General features: G+C 38.7%; 1 protein-coding gene across 2 annotated transcripts; it reads right to left on the bottom strand.

The window, feature by feature from the left end:
- Positions 1 to 341: 341 nt before the first annotated feature.
- CLNS1A (chloride nucleotide-sensitive channel 1A) lies at positions 342 to 20,887 on the bottom strand. 2 transcript variants are annotated; one of them, XM_019955189.2, is made up of 7 exons: positions 20,674 to 20,887; positions 13,783 to 13,919; positions 8,881 to 8,982; positions 7,199 to 7,306; positions 5,924 to 6,097; positions 2,730 to 2,819; positions 342 to 1,104 (listed from the first exon to the last, which is right to left on the bottom strand). In XM_019955189.2, the coding sequence occupies exons 1-6, from the start codon at positions 20,796 to 20,798 to the stop codon at positions 2,752 to 2,754; spliced, it is 714 nt and encodes a 237-aa protein (XP_019810748.2). In that variant the 5' UTR covers positions 20,799 to 20,887; the 3' UTR covers positions 342 to 1,104; positions 2,730 to 2,751. The 2 variants fall into 2 exon arrangements, with proteins under 2 accessions (XP_019810748.2, XP_070638839.1); XM_070782738.1 differs by having other exon boundaries at positions 5,924 to 6,034.
- Positions 20,888 to 21,524: the final 637 nt, after the last annotated feature.

Below are 21,524 nucleotides of genomic sequence, written 5' to 3'. Positions count from 1 at the left end.
GTCAGGTAATTGTGAAGAGCTTTTCTAACCTATTTTTTTGGTCATAAAGTCCAGGTATAAACCTGTAATTATAAATCAGCCTGATAGGTATCTCTGAAAACTGAGAGTTGAAAAGTATGTTATAAGAAATCACTCCTGGTTCAGATGGAAGCAGCAGAAGTCCCTCTGCAGTGTTATAACCTTGCCCTGTCCCTCAGAAGCCCTATACATCTCTTACTCACTCCATGTTCATGTTCTCAGCAAAAGTCAAAGACCAACAAGAATCTCGTTTTTTGTCAAAACACTAATTTTTACAAGCTGTTTCTCTTTAATAGTTTTAGTCAAGAATGAGAGCACAATAATATAGAAAACCTAAATTTATTTGTTAAGCTATCACAAAGACAAAACAATTTTCTGAAATACTTTGAGAACTTCATCCCAATTCCGCTTGTTCTTTTACAGAAACTGACCTGAGAGGCTGGCAATGAAAGGATACAACCTAAGCGGTTATAACAGAACAGACTGATGAAACATGGTGAAAGGAGCAAAGGCTAGGCAGGAGCACTTGTGTTAGTGGTAATACGTGTGGCTGGGCTGTTTCTGAAGAGGCTCCCTAGAGTTAACTGACCTGGGTCCCCAGTTAGTAAAAAGACCTTTATCCCTGTGGAAAGTGCAGAGATTAGGATTTCTCCGAGACCTCTGTTTTTCTTTTTTAAGGAGTTAAGGGTATCCTTAGGCCCTAAGGCGTATAGCTTAGATTCAGCCTCTCTTTCCCACGCAGTCTACCTACACCTTCAAACGCCAGCGCATTTCCACCACGTAGTCCTGCTAGGTTTTGAGGATGCATATAGTGAAGGTGGGAATCACAGGCCTACTCAGAGGGTACACCTAGACACAACGGTTTGGGGTAAATCATAAACTACAAATACCCTTCTGGTTAAGTTAATTCACCTTTGTTAATAAAGGTCATAGTTTCTTGTGCTGGTGACAGCTTCTTGTCTCAGTATACTCTGTCTCAAGAAAGAACTGGTTCAGGTAAGTTTTGGAGAAAGAAAAAGACTTTCATCAACACCCACTCCACAGTGGAAGAGGCACCAAGTTCTCTCCTACAGTTATGAGCAGAATCTGAAAAACAAAAGGTTTACAGTGTTTATACTAATAGCTATTATTTATTAAATGCCTAGTCAAGACTGCCAGAGGACTTACATATATTATATTTCAATCTTTGCAATAATCCTGCCAGGCAGTTACTATCATCTTCATTTTTCAGAAGGGGAAACTGAGAATTGTAGAAGTTACACTCCTTGTCTGAAGGCACAGAGCTGGTAATGTGGTGGAGCTGTGATTCCACCACTCATGTGCCTGCCCCCGCACTCTATCTTGTCCATCGAGAGGTCCTAGCTTCATTATCTTGAAATTTCTAATACCTACCTACATACTCCAATTATTTCTTGTTCTCTCCTCAAAGCCAAATGTAATTTTAAATGATTAAAAATTTACAGACATTGTTTGGAATTAAGATTAATTAATTAAGGTTAATGCTGGATAATTCATTATCCAGATGAAGAACTTTTTTATTCATAAACTTTATGAATAAAAATCTCTTTGCTCCAGCTATAGCACAAAATGAACATAAACAAATTATCAGTTCATTAGAAAGTTGTGGCTATTTTACAGTTATTTCATCATAAAAATTGTACTTCAAAGAATCCTAAGAATTCTCACCAGAAAAATGCTCCAACATTCCATTTGTGTAACCATTAGTGACATACCAAATACGTTTCTCCATCTTATTAATAGAATAGTTGGTATTCTTTGAATAGTCCCTTTTCAAGAAGAAATATGTTAAATCCAGATCAAAAAATCTGTTTTCCAGTTTTAATAAAAATTACTAAAAAAAATCCATATACTATGAAGAATGTGATAAATAAAGAATCTCATCAATAAGGGAAGAAGACATATCAGTACTGAAAGATTCCCCATAAAGTATTATTTCAACAGTGAAATATTGATATCCAGAACTGTAAAATCTGAAAATTAACATTAGCAGAGCTCCAACAATGTTAACACATACTTTAAGCAAACTGTAGAGGAGACACTGCTGATTTTAGATGATGGCTACCAATGACAGAAGTAAATGTTGTATAAGTAAAGAGACATAAATCACAGAACTTTTAAGGTTATTTTCTAATAGTTCCACTGGCAGCAGCTGAGAGGAAAGCTGAGATCCATTATCACAATTCATGGTTAAGATGTTATATTCACAAAGGCAATAATCTGCTTTGTGAATTATTGTAGCAAATCTCTGTTTTGTGTTTTTGATGAAATGCTAAGGTTTCAAATATCCTAAGTGGGAAGGAAAAGTTGACTCAAGAGCAGAGCGGGACATGACCTCAAGTTCTGCTGCTCCCACATGAGTCAACCAGGGAGATCTCTGCTTTTGAACAAAGGGTAATGTCCTTCTCTTGATTCACTGAAAATCAGCGTCTTATCCTTCCATGTACTCTCAACGGCTAGCACAGTGCTTGGCAGCTAGTAAGTGCTCAGTAAATGTTAACCTGAACATTACCATGCTGGCAGATCTTGATTTCTTAGCGGCAAAAACTACATAGTTTCAAGTAATTTCATAAATGGATTAAAAAACATTTTCCCACAACTGCTAATTTGTTAGAGTTCTCCTCAAATCTGAAAATAAAAATCAATTGTTTCACATGACTTTCATGTTCAGTGACAAGGGAGAAAATACTCACCCTAAAGCAGCATCCATCATTTTCAGTGATCAACATCTGCATCCTCAAACTGTCCAGCAACTGTTGGTGTAGTATCTACCTCCATCCCATCTGAAGAAAAAATTAACCACTGAGCAACAGTCTACTAAGCACTTCCGATAGTTAAGAGTCAGCTTAGATTTCAACCAGAAGGAAGCTAGCGCCCTCTGCTGGTAAGAGTTGCTATTTCTTTTTTTTTTTTTAATTTTATTTTATTTTTAAACTTTACATAATTGTATTAGTCTTGACAATTGAAACTACCAAGGAACAGACTAAGAAAAATGCCACCTGTGGATTTAGGCCAAGTTAAAATTAGTATGTATATTTAACTTTCACTTTGCAACTCTCAGTCTCAGAACTGAAAGAACTCCAAGCAGGGACTTTCAAATGCAGCAAGCATCCATTTTTCACTCTTCACAGAACTGTGTTAGATGTTTCACCGTATGACTTCTTTTTTTAAAGCATGAAGTACTATCTAAGCTTGCAACATAATTCAGTAGAAAAGACTGAAATAAATAAGTAAAGTGAGATTCTTACTTATCTCTGTTTTTTTAATCTCATTGAAAAAAAAAAAAAGATGGGGGAGAACCAACAACCAAAAAAAAGCCCCCTGGAAAGAGCTGTCTAAAGCTGCTTTTGCCACTTCTTCACCTCCCACTCACGCTCAACTCTTTAGCCCACCACAAACTGGCTTCTGCCCACAGCCCATTGGCACCCCACCACCCAGACATTCAGCAGGACATACAAATAAAACACTTATATAAAATTAACTCACCTTTCCACATAGAAAATACATCCCTTTCCAAAAGGATACTTCTTACTTGCTCAACCCAGAAACCCCTACCATATCTCTAACTTCTGTTGCTTCTATCTCTTAAATACCTCTCAAATTTGTTCAGTCTTTTGACACTACTGCCACTCCCTAATTAGGCCACTATCTCTCATCTAATTTAAATCATAAGCTTCTTAAGTATCTAGTATCTCCTCTAGTATCTCCCTTTGCAATTAATTTTTTGTATCAAAGCCAGAGTCATATTCTAAAACACTAATCAAACTAAAATTCTTCAATGGCTTCCCACTGACTTAAACACAGGTTGAAATTCTTTAACACAGCTTTCAAGTTCCGTTACTATACAGTCCAGTTCACTATTCCACCTTTATCTGTTGCCATAATAGCTACCCATCACACTCAAGAATTCCAGATATAATGAACTTTCAGTTCCCCAAAGCTGAATGGTCTCTTGATCCTTCACTTTACACATGACTGACCCCCTGACCTGCCTCTCTCCCCAAACTGTATGTAATCCCTCTTTACTTGGTTCATTTTTATTTATCTTCAGACTGTGGCTTAAATGTCACTTACTCCATGAAGTTTGAATCTCTCTCTGACTGTCCAGCCTCTGATTCCATAGTTCTTCAAGCTTCCCCTTTATCTCAATGTTGTATCACAATGTACTGTAACTACCTAACTAGTTAATTTCTTTTTCTCTCCACTAGAATGCCATTGATAGATATTAACTGCATCTTCCTTAGGCACTCCTGTATTCTCTCTACCTGCCACAGTAGCTCAACAAACATCTCTTACATAAACAAACACAGGAAGTACTGAAATGCCACCAGTTGAAATTTCACTATGGATTTATCAGAACATCATGTTGCATACTGTTAATATATTATTTTAAAAATAAATTTAAAAAAAGAAATTGCACAGGTCAAATTAAATAAGTGGAAAAAAAAGTGATGTGGGTACCCAGAACTTAAGAAGAGAGAGAATGGTTTAAGCTGAATTTTATGTATAGGCAACTCAATATGCCAGTGAGGCTTAGGAATACAAGTCCAATTATCTCACTTTACCAACAAGTGTTCGTGACCTTAAAGTCAGTTGCTATAAAGCATTAAATAAAAAGTTCTATAATTAAAAACAACAAAAAGCCTTCAGTGATGAAAGGTTTTTTAATGTCCAAGGGTACTCTTCAGCTAATCACTATAATAAAAAAAAAAAAAGGAGTATCTTGAATTCTTTCAGCTAAGATTTCGGTATAGCACTAGAGATCACCTGAGTCACCTAACCCTAAAGCCTATGTTAGAGGCTCACCATGTAGAGCTTAAAATGGAGAGCAGACACAACGAACAGTAACGTGACCCACAGCCTAATTCCAAATTAAATACCCCAGAACTTCAGGACCCTCAGGTCAGAACGCTATGTACATGGAGATAATGATCACAACATTATGAGAAACTTAAATATCAATAAAAGAAAAACTATGGCAATCCTCTTTAAGAACATTCTGCATCACTAAAAATTAAGTGTTAAGATTCTGTAGCAACACAAAATACTGAACTGAATACATGGAGGATGCAAGAAATGCTCATAACGGTATCTGGCAGATTGTTTTTACACATTAGCTTATTTAATCCCCTTACCACTTATTAGCTATTTGACTGCAAGCTAGGTATGTGACCTTTCTGTGCCTTAGTTTCTTCATCTATAAAATGGGGATCATAACAGCATCTACTGTGGAGAAGGAAATGGCAACCCACTCCAGTATTCTTGCCTGGGAAATCCCATGGACTGAGGAGCCCAGCGGGCTACAGTCCATGGGGTTGCAAAGAGTCAGACATGACTGAAGCCGCTAAACAACATCTACCAGAAGGTTCTTGGAAGGATTAAATGAGTAAATACACATAACGTGCTTCCATCAGGATCTGACACATAGGAACACTACCTAAATGTTTTCTTGAGGGTAGTAGGAACAAGATTGGAGACAAGTGGCGCAAAGACAGAGGTGTCTCTCCAGAGTCCAAAGAATTTATATGGTGAATATCAATGACACTGAGTGTTCTCAGAAGATTAATAAGGCGCAGTGAGGTAGAGGGAAGACTGATTTGAGGCAAAAAATTTCCTACTACAAATCCAGTGTGAGGGAAAAAAGACCTATGTTTGGAGCATAGCAGTAGTTATAGCAAGGAGATCTGAAAAGTCATTTAAAGGAAAAATCCATAGCAGTCAGTATTAGACTGGCAGGGAACAAATGATAAAGGCGGAGTCAAAAGAATACAAAACTTACAGATTTTTGTTAAGTTAGGGAAAAAAGTTTAAAAACACTTACATATAGTTCCCATTCTACGTAATTCTACATTTGCTTCCTATACCATCACGAATTCCGAGTACTCACCTTCATAATCTCTTACTGAATCTTCTGTCCGGACTCCAGCCATGTTATACTGGCTGCTCACAGACTGAGAAAGCATTCCTTCCAATCTCTCCAGTGTGGCTTGGCCTTCTGCTGTTAAATGGGATAATCCTTCTTCATAGGTATAAAATGTAGGGATGTCCCCCTGCCCTTGTTCTAAATAAATTAAAAGCTTTTAGGCCATTATAGAACAATTAGGGGGAAAAAAAGACAATCAATAATGCATCTATCTACTGAAGATAAGGTACAGTGAAAAAAGGCTTCAAGGAAAACACTCAACATTTATTCAACACACACACATCAGCCATCTATTGAAGACAAATATACACAGAAAATGTCTCTACTCTCTAAGATGAGAAGGGATTCTAAGAGATAACAAGCAAGTATATAGCAATTCCCAAAGAATCAAATGTCCAGGGACTAGGAGGAAAAGAGGGTGTTCCTAAGATTACAGAGTTTTATCCCAAGGTGGGAATTTTACATGACTGTTTTTTGCTGATTAAAATGCATCCTGCTTTTAAAAAACCAGAAATTCTGGAAAATACAAACAGGATTTAAAAATTAAATTACCCTGAAACTTCAGCAAAGATGAGAATGTATTTAGATGTATATAAAGGAGAATCCCAGAAATGAGTCTGTCTCAAGCCAGGAGGTGGTACATAAGGAGGCAACAGCTTTAGCGAGCCAAACTGGTATCCATGAGAAAAGAGAAGAAAACAGCAGACACCTCAAGTAACAAGACTCTACACCAAGCTAGTGACTGTATTTTGCTCTGAGGAGGTAAAGGGAGATAATCTTAGATAAATGAAGTATGGTTCTGGGGAAAAGACATCACCTTAGCAATGAGGTGGTTGATGGAATACGTTAAAGATGTAGATGATACAGGTTCCAAGCAGTGGAGAGAGGCTTGTTTTCTGGGAGCAACTTCAACTTTAAAAGATTCTCCCAACTACCCATTATCTTATCACAGTCTTTTCTTCTATTTACTTCTGTTTTCTTCCCCCCCGAAAGGGGGGAAGAAAACGTATCTCTATGTTTTGCCCTCAAGCTTGGGATGCCTGTTAACATTTTCTAACTTGGCTGAGACATGAATTGTGCCACTAACTTTTATTAAAAACCAAGCTACATGAATAATTAAGAGATATAAAAGAATTATAACCCCATACCCTATACAAATACATGTTTAAAATGAAACACACATACATAAATGTTTTAAATACATACACAAACACTTTAAAAAAAATCCACTTCACTAACCATGGGCTTCCACATCATATTCGTCTCCATCGTAATCATCTGAATCTTCATCCTCAGGATCTGGATGCAAAGCCTGGCATTCACACATTGCAGTGAACATTGCCTCCACTGAACAAGTAAATTAAAAATTTCTCATTAATTTTTTTCTGATTAATGTACAATAAAAATCTAATAAGACAACCATCAGGGCAAATAAATTTAATGAGTAGACAAGAGGTATATTGGTGGTGATTTAGTCGCTAAGTTGTGTCCGACTCTTGTGACTCCAAGGACTGTAGCCTGCCAGACTCCTCTGTCCATGGGATTCTCCAGGCAAGAATACTGGAGTGGGTTGCCATTTCCTGCTCTAAGAGGTATACTAGGGTCACAGTATTTACAAAATATGCCAAATTTCAAGGAAAATCAATCTTGATGGCAATAGACAAGCCACAAAATATTAATAATAAGAGGTCTTTTTGAAATATTACTGAGATCTCCTCATGCCTTGTTGGATTTTCCAAGAAAAAGCATCAGAGTCCTGGTCAGACTACTGGCATCAGGGTGAAGCCCCTCAAGGCAGCGCTCTTTCCAGTTGTCCTGGCATCATCCACTTCGGAATTGCCACGAGCCCACTGTCCTCTATTCAGTGAGATTCACAGTCAACAGGACCAAGTCCATAAATAACAGGTTCCTCCATTCACAAAACACACCAGGAACATGTTATCTACTACACTCACTTCATTGACAATCTTTGTATTAATAGGTATCTGGTCCTCAATGGTATTACAGATGCTAAAATGAAGAAAAAGCAATAGAACAGAGGTAATGAGAGTGAGGGCTTGAATAGCAAAGACATTACTTTGCCAACAAAGGTCCGTCTAGTCAAGGCTATGGTTTTTCCAGTGGTCATGTATGGATGTGAGAGTTGGACTGTGAAGAAAGCTGAGGGCTGAAGAATTGATGCTTTTGAACTGTGGTGTTGGAGAAGACTCTTGAGAGTCCCTTGGACTGCAAGGAGATCCAACCAGTCCATTCTGAAGGAGACAGCCCTGGGTGTTCTTTGGAGGGAATGATGCTAAAGCTGAAGCTCCAGTACTTCGGCCACCACACGTGAAGAGCTGACTCACTGGAAAAGACTCTGATGCTGGGAGGGATTGGGGGCAGGAGGAAAAGGGGACGACAGAGGATGAGATGGCTGGATGGCATCACCGACTCGATGTACGTGAGTTTGAGTGAACTCCAGGAGTTGGTGATGGACAGGGAGGCCTGGCGTGCTGCAATTCATGGGGTCGCAAAGAGTCGGACACAACTGAGCGATTGAACTGAACTGAATGAGAGTGAGGGCTTCCCTGGTGGCTCAGTGGCAAAGAATCCGTCTGCCAGTGCAGGAGACATGGGTTTGATCCCCAGATTGGCAAGATCCTCTGGAGAAGGAAATGGCAACCCACTCCAGTATTCTTGCCTGGGAAACCCCATGGACAGATAAGCCTGGTAGGCTACAGTCCATGGGGTCGCAAAAGAGTCAGATATAACTTAGCGACTAAAACAATAAACAATAACAACAAATGAGGATGAAGGTGTGCATGCGTGTGTGTGTGTGTGTGTGTGTGTGTGTGTGTGTGAGAGACAGAGACAGGGGCAGGGGAAGAAAGAATGTTTGGTACTTAAAGGGAAAAAAACCACATGTTCTACAGAATACTCACATGCTGATTTATCACTGGGCACAAATCTAAATTCAGAAATAGGTTCAATGTCATCATCACTATCTTCCTCTTCTTCATCAGCAACCGATTCTTTTGATTCTTCTAGAAAGGGTATAAAAAAAGAAAAGAAAGGGTATTAAAAAACAGCTTTTTAACTATATTTATGTTTAAAAATAGAATCTTAAAAGTATTTCTTAAAGGATGTTTATTGATACATCTAAATATTGCATTTTTTTTACTCCCAATTATAAAACATTATTTTAGAGCTAAAAAAAGACTCTGGATAGTCTCTCTGGTCTAGTCACACTGTACTTGAAGTTCTAGGGATACCAAGCCCCAACATCATGGTAGGGGGTGAGGAAACCCAGAGAGTCAGACCTCTAACAATTAGAGTTTCACTGTCATGTCTGTTTATTTCACCATGAAACAATGAGTTCAGCAGCAGTCTGTAAACCACTGTGATTTATCACCAACAATTTACAGATAAGAAAACTAAGGCCCATAAAAATTAACTGACTCCAAAGATAAATTAATAAATAAAGTCTGTTGGCAAGAAAAAGCTACAAATGTTCAATAAAGAGAACTAGCACATCCTGTTGGTCAAAGTGGAAACTGCTAAAATCACTCCAGATGTACATATCCTATTACCCAGCAATTCTTAATCTAAGTACATGAATGTTTCCTGAAGTACTTTATGTACTACAGAAAATATAAGAAATGTTAATTTAAAAAAGGAAAATAGATGTATTGTAACTTGATCATATTATGTTCAGTAGATAACATCTGAAAATGAATAAATGTGATTTATATGGATCAAAATGAAGGAATTTTAAAACATAATTGAGTAAAAGAGCTCACTGGAGAATATATATAATACCATTTACATTTACAAGTTTTAAACACAAAAGAGAACCATTATATTGCTTAAGGGTGTGTATATATATATACACACTCCGTAAAAATCTAAAAGCATAGACAGGAAGGACACACATCATCTTTAAGAAAAACTCTGGAGACAGAATTAGGAATGAAATGGGGAGGGGTATAAAAACAAATTTCCATAGTATTAATATAATTTTATTTTTTTTAGACTAATTATGAAAAAATGTTAGAATTTACACTGGATATTATATAATGAAAAACTTTTTAAAAAAATTATTCTGAACTTTTCAACATATGAATTATTTCATAATGTTTTTTAAAAAAGGTGAATAAAACAAACAGACCCCAAAACCACCAAAACATGTTAAAAAAATCATCTTAAAAATACAACTTTTGTTTAGCATATTACAGCTGCCATTTTGAAAAAATGTTAATTCTCCATATAGATGGAGATAAAGTAGAAAGGCATTCAAAGTATATACTTTCTGGAAAGCAAGCTGACAATATGTTAAGAGCTTTTTAATAAGGGGTACCCACTATATTATTTTTTAACTTTTAATTTTTATAAGTCACACAAGTTCACTGAATAATGAAAAAATACAGATAAGCAAAAAACACAAAATTTTAAATGGCCACTATTAGCAGCTTTAAGTAATATATATAATAGAACTTTTCTGTCCTGTTTCTAATGTTATTAAATTGTTACATAAAAGAGATGTGTCTTCTGTAAAATAGTAAAATACAAAAATATTGGACAGTTCTAAAAAATTCTTAGTACTTGAATACATTATGGTACTACCAAACTTTTTCAACGCATTTAAAAAAATGATATCATACTATAACTACTGTTCCATAACTGAATGGACGTCACTTTTCAAACCATAAATTCAAATAATGGTACAAAAATAATGGAAAGAGTCAAGATGGATTCAAAGTAAAAAGTCCCTACCCCTCTAGTCCTCTCCCTAGAAATAACCACTATTAACACCTTTTTTCAAACCTTTCTTCTACAGGTATGTATCTTAAAGCAATAAAGAGAAATATAGCATTTTTACAATTAGGAAAAAAACACCACTATGACAAACATTAATCATCTCATACTAGATCATAGTAGTGACTACCAAACTCTTGTCTCCTTAAACGTTTCTAAAATTTTAGAAATGGGAATGTATTTTTTTTAGTCATTTAAAAAATAATCTAATGTTCTCAACAATAAGCTGATGGTCTACTTTAGTGGTTAATGGAGGTAAGCCAAACAGAAAAAATAAATAAATAAATATATGGGGCTTGAAGAATCAGGACAAGAGGACCAAAGGCTGGAAAAACAGGATCCACATCTGTGTAACTTGTAAAAGTGCAGTTCCAGATAAACAGAAATGGAGAAGTATTAAAATACAGGTGATGGAAAAAACTACTCCCTAGTAAGATAGAAAAGTTTTACTTATTTTAGTAAGAGTTTTAATTCCATCTATCTCAAGAAGATAATCATATAGAATAAATGTTTAAAATACCCACCCCAAACCTGCCGAATCCTTATTACCTAGTTTGGGACTCCCCAAATTGTATTTTTAACAAGTTTCCAAGGTGTTTCTAATGTGCAGCCAGGTTTAAAAACCAAAAATTACTACAATGCCCTAATTATTTTGGATAAAATGGAGGCTCAGAGAGATGAAAATGACTTGCCTACCAAGTCCTGGTTCAGTGTGCTTTCCCTTTTAGCTAGCTTTATTCAAACCCTACTTCTCTAACTTTATTTTCTGACATACACCTTTGCCCAATGCCAATGCTCTACACTATTTATGAGCATGTCACACCAAAATTTAAAACTGACTAACAAGAGAAGGCAATGGCACCCCACTCCAGTACTCTTGCCTGGAAAATCCCATGGATGGAGGAGCCTGGTGGGCTGCAGTCCATGGGGTCACTAAGAGTCAGACACGACTAAGCGACTTCACTTTCACTTTTCATGCATTGGAGAAGGAAATGGCAACCCACTCCAGTGTTCTTGCCTGGAGAATCCCAGGGATGGGGGAGCCTGGTGGGCTGCCGTCTATGGGGTCATACAGAGTCGGACACGACTGAAGTGACTTAGCAGCAGCAACAAGAGTATCTCTAAAATTTCACATCTATGAATGAATGGCAAAAAAAAGGGCGGGGGGGGGGGAGGGTGGTGGCGCAGGGAGTGTGGATTCGCTGGCAGTCAAGTGGTTAGGACTTGGGCTCTCATCACTGCCAGGGCCTTGCATTCCATCCCTGGCCAAGCAACTAAGATCCTACGAGCCTTGTAGCATGGCCAAATAAATAAATAAATAATAAGAATAAATAGAAATAAATAAAATTTCATGTCTATATATCAGTGAATGAATGAAAGCTTTCAACTAAACATGGCATATAAACTCTTGGTTATAAAATCATAGTTGAAGATACTTAGATGGAAAGTGAACTTTGTGTCCAAGGCCACCTCATCTGGAAGTCTCACTACAACACAAGGTCAACAGCTTTTTACATTTCCTTACCCTCTTTCAAATTCCACTAGATTTTTATCTACCTTTAGATGCTTCCCAATGGCAAGAGTTTTAAATCTCACACCAAAAATATTTTCAAATCGCTAAATCAGTCTATCACTTAATGAGGCAGGGTGTGCCAAAAGTCTTAAAATTAAATAAGTAGTGTCACACAATATAAATGCTCATGTTATATCTGAAACCATACTAAATCCCAAATTGGAAGAGCAATAGCTCAACAGGAAAATTCATGGCATTATTTCTTACATGCTATTTCAAAGAAAAGCAAAGCACTATCTTCAAATCAAAAGTTTACTAAAATGTAACAACAGTCTTTCAACTCCAAAGTTATTCATTCTCACAAAGGATGAACATATTAAACTAATATACTATAAAAACTTTAGTTATACTTAAAAAATCAAGCATAAGTTTTTATTTCCTGCCTAACTTGTTTCTCACTTAGAATTCTTGAAACTCATTGTGAAAGTGGCTCAGGCATGTCCAACTGTTTGTGACCCCATGGACTATACAATCCATGGAATTCTCTAGGCCAGAATACTGGAGTAGGTAGCCTTTCCCTTCTCCAAGGGATCTTCCCAACCCAGGGATCAAACCCAGGTCTCCCACATTACAGGCACATTCTTTACCAAGTGAGCCACAGGGAAGCTCAAGAAAACTGGAGTGGGTAGCCTATCCCTTCTTCATGGGACCTTCCTGCCCCAAGAATCAAACCGGGGTCTCCTGCATTGCAGACAGGTTCTTTTTTTTTTTTTTTTTCAAGGCGAATTCTTTACCAACTGAGCTCTCAGGGAAATTCATTATGGAGAGCCTAAAAAATGGATCTTAAAAATCTTTCTTACTTCTTCTTTCATCAACCGTACTAGATTTTTATGACTCTGTTGTTTCCTCCATCTGCAAGACCTGGCAATCTTGTACCATAGGGTTTCTCAATCTTGAGACAATAATATTGACATTTGGACTGGTTAATTCAATTCTCTGTTGTGGGAGCCTGTCCTAGGAATTGTAGGACGTTTAGTAGTATCCCTGGCCTCTAACTAGATGTCAGTAGCGCTCCTCTCCACCTCTAGTGGTGACAAAAATGCCATGACAAAATGTAACTGGCAAATGTCGGGAGAGGGCAACGTGTCCACCATTAAGAACTATTTCTATAACAAAACAAAACAGGTTCTATCCTAAACTATTAGAAGGGAAGCATATGGATCCAAGCCTCTAAGGGTGCTAAAAGTAAATGCCTTTACACCGAGAAAGAATAACAAACTCAAGAGGAGAAACAAGAAATGCAAATGCATAACAGCTAAATAATTTTAAGTGCAACTATTAATATGTAGAAAGTAAAAGGCAGTGTGCAAATTATTTTAGTGTGCTGAAATTTTGCTTAAGAAAGTATTATCCAAAATAAGTGAATGGCTTGAATACTACATTATCATCATCAGTGACTGCTTTTTGAAATATACTACACCAAAGGAAGCTCAAGATTAAATTATACCATACATACCTCCAAATTTGGCATTCACCATAACATACAGATGCTCTCGTGGATAGGCGTTTAGGTCCCTGGATACTGCATGCAAACTAATGGTGGGGTATTCCAGGGAGAATCCTAATCCAGAGCCATCTAACCAAGACAGGCGGCTGAAAAACATGTGTGAAGTGGATTATTTGAAGAAATTAAATCCTAATTTGATGTCCTAATTTGATGTTTATAAAGGTTCAGCTTGGACATATATTAATATATATGTGAATAAATTCAAGCATATTGTTTAGAAATTTCCTAAAAGAAGAAAATTCGCAGCAGGAATTTAGTTTCTTTAAGACAGTTCTGTTATAGTTCACTTTCCCCTATCTAAATATCCAAACAGATTTGAAATGCTATTTTTCTTAAGTCACATGTGTGTTTCTATGCCTTTTTATGCTTGTTTGTATTTGGAATGTCTTCAGGCATCTTCTTTGCTTTGGCAAATCTTCTTCATCTGGGTAAGTCCCAGTCTTTCCATAAACCCTCTCTTCAATTATTCGAGTGCAATGATCTCTTCTTTTCCTAAATCGCACTTAGGCTCAGTAATATACAACTGAGCACCTAACTCTGTGGTAATGAATTTTATATGTATCGGACAGAACATGAGTTACTTGACAAAGCTTTAACATTCTTCAAAACCATTGCCACAATGCTTAGCATGTAAATATGCAATAAATACCTAAGAAGCACTAATTTCTCCACTAATCCTACATTAAATAACATACACATGAAATGGCTGTAATAATACAAGTTGGAAAATAATCATCACATTGAAAAGCAGATGTTATGAAGCCTTTCATTTATTTTGCAACTTAAGGAGAAAGCCACAAATAAGCAATGTCTAGTTATCCCTCAAAAGTGGTCAATGCAAATATTTTATTGCTTTAACAAAGGAAAAGTATCAGGAAAATCAGTACTCTGAGTTTTGAGTAAGGACTGATTGATTTTTTTGGTAATACTTCACCCATCTGGAACTGCACCATTTAGCAGGGAAAAAAGTTGCAAAAAAGATGCTTAAGAAACCACAAAAATGTTAATAAAATAAAAGCCAATGCACTATACTGGTTGCACAGGGCTGGAGGAAAATACAAAGTGACTGCTAACAGGTGTCAGTTTCTTTGGGGGACATGAAAATATTCTAAAATTCCTGAATATTCTAATATTCTAGAATATTAGATCTAATATTCTAATATTCTAGAATATTAGATTTAATATTCTAATATTCAGGAATTGGGAATTCCTTGGCGGTCCAGTGGTTATAACTTGGTGCTTTCAATTTTGGGGCCCAGATTCAATTCTTGGTTGGGGAATTAAGATCCCACAGGCTGTGCAGCATGGCCAAAAAAATAAGTAAGAAATTAAAAGTAAATAACACTGTGTTGATGGCTGCACAACTCTGTTATATATACCTATTTATTAACATATAAGATATTTATGTATGTTACATATATTATATGTATGCATGCCGAGTCACTTCAGTCATGTCTGACTCTTTGTGACCCCATGGACTGTAGCCCGTCAGGCTCCTTTGTCCATGGAATTCTCCAGGCAAATAGTACAGTGGGTTGCCATGATCTCCTCCAGGGGATCTTTCCCACCCAAGAACTGAACCCATGTCTCCTGCTGCTCCTGCACTGCAGGCAGATTCTTTATTGCTGAGCCACTAGGATAGTCCTATACACACATACACATATACACACACATATATTTAAATACATGGATTGCATGCTATGTAAATTAGGTCAATGAAGCTTTTACTTTAAAAAGAAGTTAATGCAATAAAAACCCCATATCTTCTATTTTCTATACAACTGTAACAAGCGTGGCAGTCTGACATCTAAGGAAGCAAAATCAAACACAATAGTAGAACCTAGGACTTCTTGTGTGGGAACAATGACACTGCAGCAGTCTGAGAGCATTCATACTCAATGTAAGGGGAGGCTGAGCTTTACACCTCAATCCCCCAAAGGAAATCAATGGCTAATAGCACAAAACAAATGTGTAACACTTGACTCTCACTTATAAAAGCAAAGGCAGAATTAGATTATGGTGAAAACTGCACAACTTTGTAAACACACTAAAACATAAGGAACTGTACACTAAAACAAAACAAAAAAAAAAGCAAAAAAAAAAAAAGCACTGTCATTGAGAAAGGTTTCAACATGCTTATTGAAAATGAAAAACTGGGAAGCTTTTTAAAGTGATAAAAGCTCTAGAATAACTCATCCCATTGGGTCCAAAGAAGTAGATTTTATTATTGTAGTTAGACTGCATGTGCTCTATGGGCCTTTCCTCCACTGCTTTCCTCTTAATGTGGAGAAGAAATAGTGCTCAGGCATCACAGAAGTACTGCCAGTTCCTTATTAAAACTATATTATTTAAAGCAAATAAACTCCTTTTTTTCTCACTTCAGAAATCCCCTGGCATTATCATAATTCAGAAAGGAGTATTCCAAATTTCAGTACCCAAAATGATTTGAAATACCCAGAGCCACAAAATTTTCTTTAATGACTCAATTAGGAGATGGAAAAGCTGAAAAACAAGTACAGACTCAGTGCCTATAAATTATGGCTTTCACTTTAAAAAGCACATAATTATTGCTCTGTAGTTCCTTACTGCTGGCAGAACAAATGCTATCTCCCCAGGGCATTTCCCGTGGAGCACTCATAATCTTATATAGGAACATGGATTATATACTCAACAGAACAGAAGAAAGTTTCACTCAAAAGCAACATTTACTCTCATTATTAAGTTCTGATTTTTTACTTATTTTCTTTTCATATATTCTAGAAGAAAAGCCCTTCAAAACCAAACTATCTAACTATACCCTGTGCTGTGCTTAGTTGCTCAGTCGTGTCTGACTCTGCAACCCCGTGGACGCCAGGCTCCTCTGTCCATGGGGCTTCTCCAGACAAGAACACGGGAGTGGGTTGCCATGCCTTCCTCCAGAGGATCTTTCCAACCCAGGGATCGAATCCAGGTCTCCCCTACTGCAGGTAGAGTCTTTACTGTCTGAGCCTCCAGGGAAACCCTAATTATATATCCAGTCCCAAAGAAACCATGAGTCACATAAGGGAAAAACAAGAATCTGGCAGTTAGTAAAGATACAGAGGAAATGTTGTGCTATCCTCCAATGGTTCCGCACAAATTAACAGTGTATTTTATTCCTGGCCTGGGGAAAAAGACAGGACAGAAAGATAAGAGAGATCTTGAATTTAGGTTGGCTTAATTATCTGGTTTAAAATTGACTTGGGAATAAACATAAAAAGAGCATTACTTATAAATTTAAGTTACCTATTTTTAATTTAAATATTTTATTTCACTTGTTTCAAATAATCTATTTTGAATGATTCATGCCTCTGTTCCTTTCTTCATTTGGACAAAAAGTCAAATTCCTATGAAAACTAAGCTTTGAAAATAAGTCCAAAGGAGTTCTAAATCTCTCAATCTTCACCTGAAAAACTACCTAAAAACAAATCAGACCCTGTTCCTCTTTACCTACAACACTAAAGTAGTTTGCACAAAGCCTTTAGGCCATAAGCTAAACTCAAGAACATGACTCCCTCCTTCTCCAGCTTTATGTATTTATTTTTGGTCGTGCTGGGTCTTTGTTGCCGCACAGGCTTTTCTCTAGTTGTGGTGCGTGGGTTTCTCACTGCAACGGCCTCTCTTGCTGCGGAGCACCGGTTGCAGGGTGCACAGGCTTCAGCAGTTGTGGCTCCAGGATTCTAGAGCACAGGCTCAACAGTTGTGGCTCAGGAGCTTAGCTGCATGTGGGATCTTCCTGGATCAGGGATTGAATCCATGTCCTTTGCACTGGCAGGCGGATTCTTTACCACTGAGGCATCAGGGAAGCTCCTTCTCTAGCTTTACTATGTTTCCACTCTTTCTCCGTTGGTCCCTAAAATAAGAGAACTGCTTGACTGTGCGTATGTGTGTGTGAACACACAATATATATCCTGGCACACATAGTATTGTTTCTCACCCTTGCCTCTGAGCATCCTGTTTCTTCTAATTAGAATGTTTCCTCTCAGACCCACCTCATTTACCTGGCTAACTGTCAATCCTCATTTGTCACATCCTCTATGAAGCATCGGAGAAGGCAATGGCACCCCACTCCAGTACTCTTGCCTGGAAAATCCCATGGATGGAGTAGCCTGGTGGGCCGCAGTCCATGGGGTCGCTAAGAGTCAGAAAAGACTCAGCGACTTCACTTTCACTTTTCTGCATTGGAGAAGGAAATGGCAACCCACTCCAGTGTTCTTGCCTGGAGAATCCCAGGGATGGGGGAGCCTGGTGGGCTGCCGTCTATGGGATCGCACAGAGTCGGACACGACTGAAGCGACTTAGCAGCAGCGGCAGCAGCAGCTATGAAGCATTCCCAGTTTGTTGAGATGTTGACTCTGTCAAGGTACAGGGACTTCCCTGGTGGCGAAGAGGATAAGAATCCACCTGCCAGTGCAGGGGACACAGATTTGATCCCTGGTCCAGGAAGATTTCACATGCCTATGCGCCTCAACTACTGGTGCCCACATGCTCAACTACTGAAACCCATGTGCCTAGAGCCCTGTGCTCCACAAGAAGCCTGAACACCATAATAAAGAGTAGCCCTGCTCACCACAACTAGAGAAAGCATGCACAAAGCAAGGAAGACGCAACGCAGACTGAAAAAAAAAACGAAAGATTTGGAAATGCTAGGTGGGAAAGAACAAAAAGGGGCAAGAAACCAAAGAGGTAAGGCTAATAATGAATTAAGAGGGATGAAAAATGGTGTCCAAGGTACTGGTAATATTCTACTCTTAACCTTGAGGTGCTATGCAGGTGTTAGTTTAAATATAACTCCTTAAACCATCTATTTGTAATTCATATTTTTTGTATGTATATTTTATAAAAATACTTTCTTAAAAAGATGTTAGTAAAAAGTTGAAATAAATAATTTTTTAAACAGTTAAGAGCTTAAAAGGAGTTTGTACTTCCTCACTATGGTTATACAAGAGAATGTCCTTATCCTTAGATTTTGACACAAGTATTTATAGGTGAAATGATGACATGTCTGCAACTCAAAAAGCTCAGAAAAAAGAGAGATAAATGTGGCCAAATGTTAACGACTGATGAATCTCTGTGAAGGAGCTACGGCTATTAATTTACAACACTTGCAACTTTTCTTTAGTTTTGAAATTTATCCAAATGAAAAAACAAGCATAGGACCTTCCCCTAATAGGATTTATATTATACAGGAGACAATGCACAGAGAAGCCATGGAGAAAAGGGGGACTGTGTAGGGGCTAAGAATATATCTGTGTTCCACTTTCTACTCCTTGAAAGAAATTGCTCTCGCAAGATCTCTGAAGATCTTCTTGTCAATACCCAACAGGCGCTTTTCAGATTTTATTTTATTTGACCACTCCTCTCTTTTTCCTCAAGTCTCTTCTTCCCTGGTGGCTCAGACGGTAAAGTGTCTGTCTACAATGAGGAAGACCTGGGTTCGATCCCTGGGTCAGGAAGATTCCCTGGAGAAGGAAACGGCAACCCACTCCAGTACTCTTGCCTGGAAAATCCCATGGACAGAGGAGCTTGGTGCAGGTTACTGTCCATGGGGTCGCAAAGAGTCTGGCACAACTGAGAGACTTCACTTTCACTTTCTTCTTCTATAACATAACTTGTGTAGATGTGTCCCCAAGGTTCTATCTTTGGCCCTCTCTTCTCAAGTATCTAATCTATCCATCTTTAACACAACTCTCCCAAGAAATATGCTCATATGTGCAACTAATCCACATTTGCAGACCAAACTCATTACCTGTACTTTACCCCAAACTTGATCTTCTCTCATCCATATTTCCTACCTGTGACTGGCCAGAAACCTAAGCTTTGTTCAATGACTAGATTTCCTTCGAAAGCAAGGGGTTCTTTACATCTTTTTGTGCCTGCTGTGGCAGGGAGAATTTTGGCCCCTATGACTCTCACATCTCCTGGTGCCAAACCTGTGAATATGCTGCATGGCAGAAGGGACTTTGTGTATGTAATTAAGGTTACTAATCAGTTCACAAGAAAAGAGAGAGATTACCCTGGATTATCTGTGTGGGTCCAACATAATCACGTGACTTCTTAAAAGAAGGGAATTTTCTCTGACTGCAGACAAAACTGATACAGAATACAGAGAGAAGCGAAGGACAGGAAAAGATTCAATGCGTGACTGTTGGCTTGAAGATGAATGGAACCATGTTGCGGAAATGAGAACTTCTATTCTACAATCTCAACATGTAAAACAAGTCTATGAAAGCAAAAAATGCTCCAGGTACCCAAATAAAAGGGCAATTCCTTCTAGGAACAGAAATGAGTTAGGTACCTCTGGATACAACCCCTACCAGTGTGGGGGTGCAGGTGTTCCTCTCCCCACTCATACCTACAGAAGAAAACCTATACCCCCTTAACCAAGCTTTAAAAATCCTGCACGATTTGCTCTAAACCTACATATCCTACCCAGGGCAACACCTCCCATTCCTGATCATCAACGTGGCAGGCACTTCGATGACTCTTCTTCACTCAGGTCCTGGAAACTCAAAACCTTACAATGAGACCTTCAACAAAAAGCAGCACCCCGTCAGACCTCCAGTAAACAGGTGGGTAGAAAGCGCAATGAATGAGGCGAACACCGTCTGACGACGAAGAGAGACAAGAAGGCTCCGAGGAGACGACACTGGAACACACGAGTCTTCTCCTCAGCAGAGGCACCTCCTAGGCAAAGCGGGGCACGCGCTCCCCAGCCCCACAACCTCAGACGTCTCAGTCTCCCCCACGCTACTCCGCACCGCCCGCGCCCGGCAGAGACGAGGCGCGCAGGAAGCCAGCCCTCGGAAACAGAGACCCTACCTTTCAGCGATGTACAGGGTGCCGGTGCCGAGGCCCTTCCCGTTCAGCACAGCCTCGGTGTCTGGTTGCTGCTGCCGTAGGCCCTCAGCCGACCCAGGCGGCGGGAAACTTCTGAGGAAGCTCATAACTGCGAGGAGCGCTGAGACACCGGCTAGGAGCTGGCTGAGGCACCGCAAACCCTTCGCCGCGTCCCGCCCCGGAAGCAGTAGCAATTCCCCCCGGAAGAGTAACTTAGTCGGCCCCGGAATTCGAGCCCATCTACCATAGAGATGAGACGTTCTAGGATAACTCTCACAGGCTTGAGACGATAGAGTTTGTCAAGTTACGGACTTTCCCTTCTCCCTCGGGTTTCTAAGGCTCCAGGTTTGGAATAACGGAGTGTTCTCCCCACAATCTACTTCAGGATCGTCACAGCAACCTTGTGAGAGAGGAAGCACAGGAAATAATAAATTTCTTTTTTCTGCCGAAGGGGAAACGGAACCGTAAGGCAGGGAGTCTCTTGCCTGAGGTTGCACAGGAATGAGAGACCACACTGATATACAAGTCGGTCTCCTAAGTGGGTGCGGCTCTTCTCACCTGCGCCCGCCTCCACTAGGCCTTGTTCACGTCTCAACAGCCACGCCCCAGACATCACTTTAGGTCCTAACGCCGTCCTAGTACACGAACCACATATCCCCTGGTATCAGATGTGCAAACGAGCGCAAAGAGGTAATTAACCCTGGGTGAAGAGCTAGTTGTGTCAGCAAGCATATGGGGCGCTGAAGGGAAAAGAATTAATCCATTAGATTTGGAATTCTTTATTTCTTCACTAGACACTGAAAAAGTATTAAGAGCTAATAAAAACTTTTAAA

The sequence above is a fragment of the Bos indicus genome, chromosome 29 (assembly GCF_029378745.1).
Source record: "Bos indicus isolate NIAB-ARS_2022 breed Sahiwal x Tharparkar chromosome 29, NIAB-ARS_B.indTharparkar_mat_pri_1.0, whole genome shotgun sequence".
Taxonomy (NCBI): Eukaryota; Metazoa; Chordata; class Mammalia; order Artiodactyla; family Bovidae; genus Bos; species Bos indicus.
The sequence above is the reverse complement of the archived record's forward strand: the minus strand, read 5'-3'. Positions and strand labels throughout refer to the sequence as shown.